Source organism: Antrostomus carolinensis, unplaced genomic scaffold (genome assembly GCF_000700745.2).
Source record: "Antrostomus carolinensis isolate BGI_N321 unplaced genomic scaffold, ASM70074v2 scaffold24703, whole genome shotgun sequence".
Taxonomy (NCBI): Eukaryota; Metazoa; Chordata; class Aves; order Caprimulgiformes; family Caprimulgidae; genus Antrostomus; species Antrostomus carolinensis.
In genome coordinates, this window is record NW_010304805.1 from 14,411 (window position 1) to 26,797 (window position 12,387).

At 49.6% G+C, this 12,387-nt stretch overlaps 1 protein-coding gene across 1 annotated transcript in view; it reads left to right on the forward strand.

Moving 5' to 3' along the window:
- The window catches only part of RGSL1 (regulator of G protein signaling like 1), an 18,559-nt gene extending 6,638 nt beyond the window's left edge, over positions 1-11,921 (forward strand). The window contains exons 9-22 of the mRNA XM_029084178.1: positions 818-1,049; positions 1,681-1,797; positions 2,202-2,310; positions 3,654-3,847; positions 4,286-4,403; positions 4,923-5,016; positions 5,462-5,591; positions 6,590-6,767; positions 7,530-7,668; positions 8,288-8,412; positions 8,579-8,688; positions 11,189-11,282; positions 11,409-11,475; positions 11,811-11,921. Of these exons, the coding sequence (XP_028940011.1) occupies positions 818-1,049; positions 1,681-1,797; positions 2,202-2,310; positions 3,654-3,847; positions 4,286-4,403; positions 4,923-5,016; positions 5,462-5,591; positions 6,590-6,767; positions 7,530-7,668; positions 8,288-8,412; positions 8,579-8,688; positions 11,189-11,282; positions 11,409-11,475; positions 11,811-11,921 (1,818 nt within the window). The remainder of the gene's footprint in view (positions 1-817; positions 1,050-1,680; positions 1,798-2,201; positions 2,311-3,653; positions 3,848-4,285; positions 4,404-4,922; positions 5,017-5,461; positions 5,592-6,589; positions 6,768-7,529; positions 7,669-8,287; positions 8,413-8,578; positions 8,689-11,188; positions 11,283-11,408; positions 11,476-11,810) is intronic.
- Positions 11,922-12,387: the final 466 nt, after the last annotated feature.

Here is a 12,387-nt window from a genome sequence, read left to right on the forward strand (position 1 = left end):
TAAGCCAGACTCCTCCTGGGCCTCACTGCAGTGATGTCAGGGGAACTGCTCCAGGGCTTAGCAGGGTTATTTTTGGTGCTTGCTCTCAGCAGTGTGTTAAACTATCACTATCTCAGTCAGAAACCAGCTGCTCTGACCCTGCTGCTTGGGGAGTCCTGCAAACTGCTCACCAGTGGGAAGGGCCAAAACCCAAGGGAGGGTCTCAGCGTGGAGCAAGGGAGGTATTCCCAGGACACTGGCCAACAGCCAGTCCCAGGGAAAGCAGCCAGCCAAAAAGGCACACGAGGTTACCTGTCTGTTGGGGACACCTTCAGGGTTGTTTTCAGCCTTCCTGGGTGGATGTTGACTCCTTCAGGAAAGCTGCTGCCTTTGCTGGCAAGCCATTGTCTGGATTACCTGGGGGACGTGCTGCATGTCCCCAGAGAGGTGGTAGCAGCCCCATTCCTGGAAACATTCCAGGTCAGGTTGGACAGGGCTCTGAACAACCTGGTCTGGTTGAAGATGTCCCTGCTCACTGCAGGGGGGTTGGACTGGATGGCCTTGAAAGGTCCCTTCAACCCAAACCAGTCTATGATCCTATGATACATCCCAGCTGCAGGCAGATGTGAACCAGCTTTCAGCAGCTTCACAGATAGATTTAAGGTCTATGCTGAGCTTTGTGCTCACATAGATTTTTTTTCTAGACATGTTGAGGCTAAAGCAGAGATCTCTCTTGGGTAGGTTTGTACCCCAAGGCACAGTAGAACAGGCAGGTAGCCACAGCTCCTCAGATGGGGTGTGTGCTCTGTGCAATCACTCTCTGCTCTTCTTGCTGCAGTGTCCACATAGTGATGTCCCGATGCCCGACATGGAAGGCCATGCTGTTGGGAAAGATGAATGTTTCCTCCTGTCCCAGCGGACAAGCCAGGCCTTGAAGCTGAGCCAGACCTTGCATGGCACGAGGAACTTTGAAGATGTCTCCTCCAAGCACTGGCAATTAATTGCTACTCGGGACCTCCGGAAAGGGGGCTCCATCCAGGCAGAGGTGGAAACTCTCCTGTGCAGCACTGGTAAGAGGAAGCTCTGAATTTCTGGCTCATGTTGGTTCAGGCTGATAAAGCAGATTTTGTGTGCCGCAGCAACCAATGCCCCTAGCACATAGGTGCATTGCTGTATGGCTGACAGGGGATGGACATCATGGAGTGGGTTGGGACACGGTATCTGGGAGCCATCGGCTGTAATCCAAGCTTTGGCAGTGACCTATGGGCCAAATTCCCTCCTGCCAGTACCAGGGGCACCAAATGCCACATCCCCACACTAGCCTGGGTCACCAGATCAAAGGGAGGCAGCTACTGTCACCCCACTTCCACATCTTGACCTTCTCCTGTGGATACTGGGATTGGCCATGCTGGTGTAACACTTCAGAGCTTTGTCTTCTCACATCATCTTTTGAGAATGACAAAGTTTCTGGGCATGTGCCGGTGCACCGAGTGTGACAGCAGTCACCTGTAGCAACCCTTAGGTAGCTTGTAGGGCCTTGGTCATACCTAAGAAATGCAATGTCATGGGTAGATCACAGGAACAGGACCCTCAAGGGGAAAGGAAATGTGAGTAACAATCTCAATATAGCACTCAGAGCAAGGGCTGAAGGGTTGTCATAGCCAGAAAGAATGAACGTGGGATCTACCCCCTCTCCTCTCTCTGATGCAGACTCCCAGAAGGTGATGTCAAACAAGCTGGCTGCTGAGGAACTCTCACTGACTATGGATACCCCAGGCGACGAGAATGAGCTTCTGTGTCTCAAAAGCCCATTACTTGGTGAGTCCAGTCTGAGCAGGCTAGAAGCAAGGTGGGCTTCCAACTATCACACCACTCCAGCATACCCTTAGGGACTCAACAAGCAGTGGTCTTCCCTGCTTGCATCCCACCATCTGGTAGAAAATCTCCAGAAGGAGAGATAGGCTTAACCACTCTGGAAGGGCATGTGTTTGGGGATGTTAATTCACCCAGAGAGGGTGAAAGTGGCAGGGGGGGTCTGAAGCAGAAGCCAAGGAGGTCAAACCATGCAGAGGTGGAGTTCCCATAGCACCCAGTGTCTCCTGAGCCGGGCTCACCATGCAGACATCAGCATGGTGGCTCTGGCCTCCTTCGCCCTTCGGACAATTGTCAGCAGGCTCCGGTCATCACCTGAAGAAAGGGCCAACCCTGTTCTTTCCCCACAGCTGCTGGACGCAAGAAAAGAAGGAAGAGGACTGTTCCTCTGAGGAAAACCAGATCAAGCATGACAAAGCCCACCACTGTTGCAGTAGAGAAGCCATCTGGAAGACCCAGGTCTGGCACCTTGTAGCACAGCACCTTGCTGGGTTTTTTTGCTACTTCCACTCTTTCAGGAAGCAGATTTTTCCCAGAGATTTCCTGTAGTGCCAGTGCTCCCTGCTTCATCGTTGGGTCCTCTCAGATGTAGGCATGGGTGGCCTGTAGATCTGAACCGTAGAATTACCAGGAAAAGAAGAAAAATGTTTTAACACACCCCCAACCCCACAGTCCAGATTTACTCCTCATATCTTGTGCATGTCTCACGCATTTCATCCTCAGTCACTTCCTGGCATGTCACCTGTACTACAGCTGGGCAGCTCTCAGATTCCCAGAGAAATCACTTAAAATCACCCTGTGACCACACTTAAATCTTTATCTTCACCAACCATGTGAATGCCCATGTGGCTCCTGGGAATACTCCAGACACGAATCCTCACAGCTCCGCACTGGAATATAAATGGCAACCAGGACATAAGTCCTGAGTAGGAACAGCTCTTATTGTTTGTTGTGAAAGTCAGTAGTCTCAGGAGCCACACTTAAACAAAGAAAATATTTGAGTTGGTCTACTGATCTTCAAATAAGAGCTTGCTAACCTCAGAAGTGACCCAAAATCCCAGTCCACTCCCAGCTCTGGCTTTCCAAAGCTCTGCTGAGTCTTTTCAATGTAACTATCCCCTGGCTTTACATCGATCCATAATCTCCTGATCTACCAGTTGCAGGTGGCAAGGGTTTTCCACTCCAGAACACCCTCTACACAGCCAAACACATGAAGCTGTCTGCCAGCCAGGGGCAAATTATTGTTTATTCTCAGCAAGTGCCAGAGGTGAACACAACCTCCTCTTCCCACTAGTCCTTCTAGGTGCCCCATCCTTACCTACCTCCCTCCCCTGGTCTCTGTGGGGCTGCTCAGTCTATTTGCAGGTTCTGAGGTCTCCATCACAGACCCAAAGTCCTGCCTTCTCCTTGACTTGCTGGGTGAAGCCTCCTCTTCAGGCTGAGACCAGTTCATTTGAATACATGGCAACAAAGCTGTTGGGCAGGTGCACCTGTGGCAGAAAAGAAACAACTTGTCAGAAGAATCCCTGCCCTGAATTCCCTGTGGCTCGGTGGGTGATGATCTTAAAGGTCTTTTCCAACCTAAAAGATTCTATTGGCAAGGCAGAGAAGGGAGGCTGTGCTCCACCAGTACCTTTACTGGCCCATCTGCTTCACAGATCCCATGCACCACTCATCCACGTGTTTGTAGCTCTTCTTCATGTGTTTCTCTCTCATTGGAGAAGCAAGCACAGAGGTCCTGGCTATTTTCCAGGTCACTGGTGGTACAGAGATCACATCTCCTGGTGTCTCCTCCTCTATAGGCACTTCATGAAAGTACTGCACAACCCTGCTCACCTGCAGTACTTCAAACAGTTCCTCAAGGAGCACAACGCAGATGAACCACTGGATTTCTGGATGGCTGTGGAGAAGTTGATCACAGAGACCAACCCCAAGAGAAAGAGCTTACTCATTAACAGCATTGTCAAAAGTTATTTCCATACTGAAATCCCAGCAGGTAGGTGCCCTCCCATCCTGCACTTTACTCCATTCATGATGAAAGCCTCTTTTCCCTGAACAGACTTTATATCCTCTTGCATGGACCTGCCAATTCTCCTTTCCCATCTAGTGGAGCATTTATTTGCTGAGGCTTTCCACTGCCACTTATATTTCCAGGACAGTGGTCTCCTTTGGCAGAATCTACTGATCAAGACCTGCAACATGTGTGCAGAAATAGCTCTTCCTTATCTTATCTCCTTTAGTCACAGCTTCACTCCCAAAGTACATGATTAGCACAATATAGAAAGGAAAAGGGATGAGACAACCAAATCCAGCAAATAGCAGGCAGGATGGCAGAGATGGGACAAGGTGCCACAAGATGCAAGGGTAGGACGAGATGTCATGATGGCTCGGGGGTGGCTGGCAGGGGCAGGCAATGACCACATTTCTCTTCCAGAGGAGCGGCTGAACTGCCACAGTTCTATCATCGGAGAAATAAATGATGCCGAAGTAGTCAGCTCCTCAATGTTGATGACAGCACAGATCTTTGTCCAGAGAGCAATGGAAAAACGATGGTGAGGACGTGGGTTGAGCTGTTTCCTAAACGCAGTGGTTACACAAACACATCCTTCCCATGGGAACCCCAAGGTGACAGACAGCAACTGCTACAAACATATTTCCCTATGAACTATCAGCTGGTGCATCAAAATCCCAGCCAGACCCTCACCCCAGCAAAACTGCTGTTGCAGCAGCTGATGCACTTGCCTGTGTAAGGCTGGCAGGGCTTGTCCGTGCAGAGCAAATCACTGTTGGGTTTGTGGAATGCTGGACTGGAGGAGGAAACATGCTGCAGATAAGCAGGGTGGATGCTCCCAAGCCTGCTATGTGCAAGAACAGAGCCCAGGGGAGGGGATCCAGGCCCCTGTCCCTTTCTCCAACCTCCTCCTGGAACAGAAATCCCATGGAACCCCAACCCCAGGGCTATCCCTCTTAGCTGGTCTCCCCACTTAGCCACTCTCCTACCAAATCACTGCCCTCCTCATGCATCTGGCTGCCTTTGATGCTCTCTCTCTCTCTGATCCCCCATCTGGCAGGTTTAAAGAGTACCAGGACCTGTTCCCCCCAAGTGATGCACATAAGTCTAACCTTCATTTGTATGGGATGGGGAACATCATGACAGACAAGCTGGTAAGGAACGACCATCTCTGCTGGTAGGCTGAAGATGTTGTCCAGGCAAGAAAGAGAGGAGATGCTGTGGGTCAAGCAGTGCTGACATAAATGGGGTGAGAGGGTCAGACTCAGAGAGCTGCAAAAAGGCAGCTGGTAGGTAAAGCCTTACTCTTACAGGCTCTGGAGTTCTGCTCTCCACATAGACTCCCCCAGATTTGGTCAGGACTGGCCAACTGATTCACACTATGACCTATAGCCACTAGTGAAACCCAGAAATACCGAAAAGTAAAGATGATGGCTGGGTCACAAATCCCAGTGCCAAGGCTGGGCTCTGGTGCTCCAGCTCACAGTGGTGGGTCCAAATGAGAGGGTTCTGTCTAGGAGCAAGCCGTCTTGCTGCAGCCAGGGGCTGGCTTCCTGGGGCGTGCTGCTGGCTGATGCAAGCTGTGCCGTGTCTCCACAGCGGCGTGCCTGGTATACCATTCACGACATCATCAAGAGCATCTGCAAGTTTCAGAGGGAGATGGACAATGACAAACACCGTGCTGAGTTTGAGGACTTTCTCCAGTGGGAACTAAGAAATGAGGAGGAAAGTATGGATAGACTCCTATCACCCCCTCTCCTCCCTTCCCCAAGACTGTCCTGGGTTTAGGCAGAGAAGTAAATGGAGGAAACCTCTGGCTCATTTCCCCTCTCCCATATACTGACTTATTTTTTCTCTGCTGAAGGCAGATAAAGAGCCAGAAGAGCAGGTGTCTCAGGATGTCAGATATTGCTGTGCAGAAATGTCATGCTTGGGTGTTGGAGTCAGGATTTGAGGTCCACAATTTTGCACAGGCACATAAACACATTCATACAATATCTGGTTTCCTGATGCGGGTGCCCCATGATGCTGTTGCATCTCTCTCAAGCAATAATATATACTCAAGTTTGCATCCCTGCCACAAAAAAAAACAGAAGGCACTAAATGAAGCAAAGGTGACACAGGCCAAAAAATAAACAACAGGAAATTGTTTTGTATGCAGCAGGGAGCTGACCTACAGAGTGTTTTGCCAAAGGATGTAGATCCTGGAAGTTTACACACAGTTTCAAGAAGAGGCTGGAAAAGCTGTTAGAAAAGAAATCCACTGAAATTGCTAAATACACAGAAACCCCACCTAGATTAAGAAGTCCCTGGAAATGAAAATGTTTGGAAACTGGAGAATATTGTATAGGGGGAAAGTAAGATAAATGTTTTACCTTTTCTTCTCTGTAGACATCTGCTTGTCAGAAAAAGGGATAATGGCTAGACAGATAGATAGACTTTTGATCAGCTGTGGCCATCCCCTCTAAAAACATAAGCATACCATGAGTGCAAAGAGGAGGATGGATGGAGGAACCAAGCTAGGGGAAAGGCTGAACACTGGATAGGTCTCAATTCCCTGGAGAACCTGTCTGCAGGAAGGTTATAGTCCACATAGGTAGAAAGACCCTCAAAGTACTTGCATGCAGGTAAAGGAAGCACAGGTAAGGTGATTGAGCAGGGTATAGCTCAGCATCAGATGCCCAGTGCTGGGAGAAGCAGGACACAACAGCTCTTCCCATCTCTTAGACTTGTCCAGATCGACGCAGAGCAGCAGCACCATGAGCATTTCCCGCTCCCACGCAGCCTCTGCCAGCACCCCTCAGGACAAGGAGGTGGTACTGGTGAAACGTCGTCTGTTCAACAGCCAGCTCGTTACCATCAACTTCCTCGTTAATGACCTCCACTTTTACCTGGAGATTGACAAGTAAGTTCTCTTTCCACCAGGTGCTCAGGTACCACCAGTCTCCCATCCTGCAGGTAGTGGCCGTCTCTCAGCAGGGGATGGAACCTGGACCATGGATTTGTTAGCACACACTAAGGTCTGTGCTGTCACTCCTAAACTCCCATCAGCCAGCACCTCTCTGCAAGGCTACTATCTGGACATCACACTGCAGCATACAACACAACCAGTTTCACCCTGTAGCTGTCTACATCTAATCTGGATGGTGGTAACCATCTAATCTCATGGTTACCTGCCCCTGGAGCCACACAATCCCTCCATTTCAGCCAGAAATAGTCCCCTGGATAAGGGTTCCTGTGTGAGTACCCTAGAAATACTTTTGGTTTGATAATCCCAAGCAATGTAATATTTTGCTTATAGATTACTTGATGTGCCAGTTGTGGCATTTCTCCATTGACTTTGTCCAGTTCCCTGACAAACCTGTAAGAGCAAGTCATGGCCAATGCACAGGAGCCCTGCAGTCAGCACAACTCCACATGCATGAGACCAGGTTTCAATTCCCCTCTTTTGCTGAAGGAGGGCAAACATCACATCCCCCAGGTGAATTCCATGACCACAAGGGCAATAGAAGAGGGAAGTGGCTTCTCATCCCACCTGTTTCGCTGTTCTACACCTCATGGATTGCTTTTTCTGACCCAGTAAATACAGAGCTAAGACAGAACATGACTGTCTAGCCCAGCAGTCACGTTGGCTTGTCTCAGAGCAAGACCCCACATGCCTTTGCAGATTTTCCAGGCTGGTTGATTCAATTGAAGCTTTGGCAGCCCGCAACATGCAAACAGAAAATGAAGTTGCCTTTCTCAAAAGGAAAGTCACCATCATCAGCAAGCTCTTCCTGAACTCTGATATTCCTCCCAAATTGCGGGTAAGATGCTGTGACCCACCCAGGAAGGCTGAAGGCTGCTCATTGCTCAAGACCATTGCATTGCAGCTGTGAGTGGTTGTGGGGAAAGGGGAACCAGGCAGAAGTTTGGATCTGCTCCAGCCAAAGCACACTGTGAAGCTTCAGAGCATGCTCTGGAGCTTAGGATCTCCACTTGGGCTCCATGGGATGGGAAGTGATCCACCACTAGACCCATGCTACCACTTGACCCAGACAGATTGAGGACAAGTGTGTGGATGTAGATGATGAAATCCCCTACCTCCTGGAGAAATACCAGGGCTGAAACTCCAAGATGGGCACTGCACTCCACCACCTCAGTCCTTTCACTCTCCAATGTCACCATCCTCCCCTCCCCACCTCTTCCCCTACAGTAGCCATGGCTCTGCCTGTCTTCCCTTTGGAAAGCCCAGCACAGTGCTTTCCACAGAAATCCAGGGGTCATCCCACCCTTATACCTGGGACAGTTGGCCAGGACATAACTAGTATCTCTTCTTAGAGATTGCTGAAATGCAAGATAGGGTCAAGGAGAGACATATGCCTCTAGGGCCCACCAGGAGTGCCACAAACTGCTTTGGTTAATCAAGGTCTCTTCTTTGTCCAGGTAAATATCTCTGAAGAAGAGAGAGATTTCATCATGAGTTTATCTTCCAAGGGGCTACTGAATCGTGTCCTCTACCATAGGGCCAAGATCCTCATCATCCCCATCCTGATTCACTTCTGGAAAAGGTACCTATCCCCTCTGTCCCAAGGTGGGGGAGGCTCTATGGATTCCAGCCTCTTTCTCCAGCCACCTGTTCCTCTGACATGATGAAAACACAGAGGAGACACTCCCCAGAAGCTCAGCTGTAGATGTCTGCTTGGAGGTTTGGCGTCTTCAGTATTTCTCATACAGGTTCTGCACCTGGAAGGCGACAAGGAGGTTTCAGGTCCCGGTGAAGGACAGGGTCCCAATCTCTTCACCCAGTAAAAAAACCCCCAAATCATCTGACACCTACAGTCCAGGTAAGCTGGGTGCCTGTCCCCCTGCTCCACATTTGTCCTCAAGCTTGCTCTTCCAATGCAGAGATGTCCAGACATGGGTTTTTGGTGTCCCACAGGGTTTTCCTTAGAAAAGCCAAACTCCTTCCTTCACACAGCTTTGAGGATGTATGTGGTGCAGGCCTATTGGAAAATGAAACATCTTTGAAACCATTCCTTCCTATCAAATCTAGTCAAAATCACCCAGGGGGGCTTTTAGACGTTTCTTTGGGGAATAGGGAAGTGTGTGCAGAGACTTCAAGAGCAAAGAACTGTTGCATAACTCTTGTTTACTTCAAAAACCAAGCTAAAAATACTCTGGCACACACCCTAAAACAGAAATAAAGCAACTGATCTTTTGGGTTGCAAGTCAGATGGGAGCAGGAAAAGGAGAACCGTGCAGCCAAACACCAGGCTCAGCGGCATTATCTGGAGGATGCTCTGAACATCTGAAGGGACTTCAAGTTTCATCAGGATCTGAGGTGACACTCACTAGGACATCTCTGGGGAAAGGGATTTTTTTTTTTTCTTTTCCCCCTTCCTCATCTACTTGTTTCATTCCAATGCATTGAATAACTCTACACTGCAAAACACAAAGAAAGTGGTACTAGGTGCTGTCAGTCTGCCTGACAATCCAGCTCCCTGGCTGAATATTCATTTGATAATTAGCTAATTGATTTTTGATTAAAGGGGAAACCAAAATAGGCACATGCTAATCTTGCTTTGATGGTCAAGTGGGTGACAGCAAGCCAGTGTTCTGCTCCCTGTCATTTATCACTGTCAAGTTCTGGTTAAAAATCAGCAGAGTTATAAGATTTTAATACCTACACGCAGTTGCTTGAGCTACTGCTCCACACCCAAGCTGGGGTAACAGACCCCTGTGCTGGTGTGCTCCAAGACTGTCAAGCCACATCTATTAGCTCAAACCACCCCACACCTTGGGTATTCCCCTGAATAACATGCAATGTCCAGCTGGAGCTCACTGCACTTTCAGGGCCTTCTCAAACACAGCTGTTTTAATGCAAAAGCTTCTTGCCACCAGAAAAAAAAACCAGACAAAACCTAACCCATCACACATGTATTCCCAGCTTAGTGACAAGCCCAAAGTGTTGTGTTACAGAGGAGCTCCCTGCTGTGTTATCTGGGACAAAGATACGTTTGCCAAGGTCTTCAGAAAACTGGTTGGGAGAGAGAGATGTTCAATCAGTGCAAGCTGGTGCAAGGGTTAGGAGAATCCCACCACTGCTCATATTTAACTACACCTCAGAGAGTGAGTATGCTGAAATACTGCTCTGGAGAGACAGCTGGGGACATGTAGAAAAGACTGATCTTCCTCATATGGACATTAATCCCACAGTAAACGTCCCTAGGACAATTGTCCCCAAGCCACAGCTCCTTGCAGCAGCTCTCAGGGATGGATAACCAGAGCCGTGTGGATAAAATCCCTCAGCTCAGGTGGTGTGTCATGGGAAGAGATGTGTGATCTTTCATTTCTCCTACCCCAGCCTGCATGGCTGGCACATTCAGCCTGGCTGAGTAGGAAGGACAGACACCGTCACGCCATGGTAGGGCAGAGCTGTACCCATGGGGTGCAGCATAGGCTGGCTCCAGCTCTGCATCTCCTGCCAACCCACAGGCAGCCTTGACTGTCAGAGGGACAAACCACATCAGTGTGCAACCCAAAAATAACTGCTGTTTCTGGCTGTACTAATGCCCGTGCCACCTTTTGCTCAGGACACTTTTCTCCACCTTACCACACTTTCACCGATGACTTTTATCTAAGGATCTTGCTTTTCTGACCTTTTGATAAAGAGCTTGCTTTTCAGCTGGGAAAAATGGTTTAAGTTGTCTTTAAAAGGCACTAAAATTGCCAGGGAAAATACCTGTAATTCCGGAGGAGCTCTCCTATCGCCCACGCCTGGCTTTTCTTTGCTTTGAGGGTTCCTGCTCTGCGCAGATGCGGTGCATGCATGGCTGGGAAGGTACCAGAGATGAATCCATCTCCCATCACCAGGCGTCACTGTGGCACTGTCTATGCCTTTTACACAGGGCAGAGAGGCTGGTCCTGCTGTGGGCAGGACATACTGTCTGCACCTCACTTCACGGGCTTGAAACGTGGAGCTCCTCTTGGGAGAAGCCAGCCATGCGGGCACAAAGCCCGGAGTACGTCTGTGCATGGGGGCAACTGTACACAAGCTTCCCATTTGCCACCTAGGACCCCCTAATCCCTCAGCAGAGCCAGAGTGGGACGTGTCACCCCTGCTCTGCAGCCCCTAAGTGGCTTCACAGTCAAGGAGATCTGAGTAACTCATGTCCTTGCTCAACCACCCTTCCTTGAGCTCTGTACAAGCCCCATGGGATTCAAAGGGGACAACACATCCTGCTGTGTTGTCCCCTTTGAAAGACTCTGGCAAGACAGGCACCACCTCACCAACCCAGGGACTGCATTTGCCAGCAGACAGCTTCACCTCTTCTCTCTCACCAGGCAATCACACCATCATTTTCTTCACCCTCCTGAAAGGGATCCGGGTCCTGCTGCCACATCCCCAGAAGAAAAAGGAGCCACTGGAGGAGCCAAAAGGTGAGCCAGTGATGAAAGGAGCCTTGCTGCTCTCACGGGGAGCTCCAGCTGCCAGGATGGGAGCTGGGCTCCAGGGCTCCCTGCTTCAGTCCATGATGGGAAGTTTGTGAATGTTGTTTTTCTCGGATTCAGATAAAAGTCTTGAGAAGAGGCTCTCATTCAGCAAGTCTGCCTCCTGTCCTGCAGAGCAGGTAGGTGGCCACAGAGGTAGTCTGCCTCCCCCAAACCACACCAGCACAAGCACCTGGAACAGCAGAGCTATGACTCCCCTTAAAATACAAAGGCCAACTGGGTGGGTCTGTGCAGGGTGCTGGTCACCCCCACTATCTCCAGTAACAATCACAGAAAGTCCCCAGTTGCTGCACCTCTCCATGCCCTGAACACCCTTCTAGAAGCACACAGCTGTGTTGTGTCACCCTGATCACCCACACCCTGCCTTCAGCAGCAGCCACCACTGGACTCAGTGATCTTAAAGGTCTTTTCAAACCTGAATGATTCTATGACTCTATCTCTTCCTTCCCTGTAGGCACCAAGGGAAGGACAGACCTCCAAAGAAGAACAGACCTCCAAAGAAGAACAGACATCCCAACACACCATCCACACCAAGCAGGACAGCGATGTGCTCCAAGGAAGCTGAGCAGCCCAGATAAACTTCATAATTTGCACTTAATCACCCATAAAACCTAAAAATAAAGTAACTCACAGCATCCTCCAGCCTGCCTGGTAACATAGCACAGCATCTGGCACCTCTACAGCTATTGCAGCGACATGCCACAACATGCCTCCACCCAAGGAGAACCCTTGTCCACACAACAGTCTCCTTCCTCACACGTATCTGTAAAAGACTGTCTTGCCCATAGCTGGGACCCAGTAAGAGCATAAAGAAATCGCACTGGGTGCACTGCACACCACCACCTTTGAGGTCTTTCCCACAAAATTTGGAAGATGCTTAAAGCCAGGAAGCAGTCACAGTAAACACTTTGCCCAAGAATGGGGCTCCTCAAATACCACCAACCCTAGAAGCTGCTCCAGGAAGGACTGGGATTGCTTTCCCTTTGCTCAGCATGACTTATACCCACTCCACCCTTTCCACACCAGTTAAA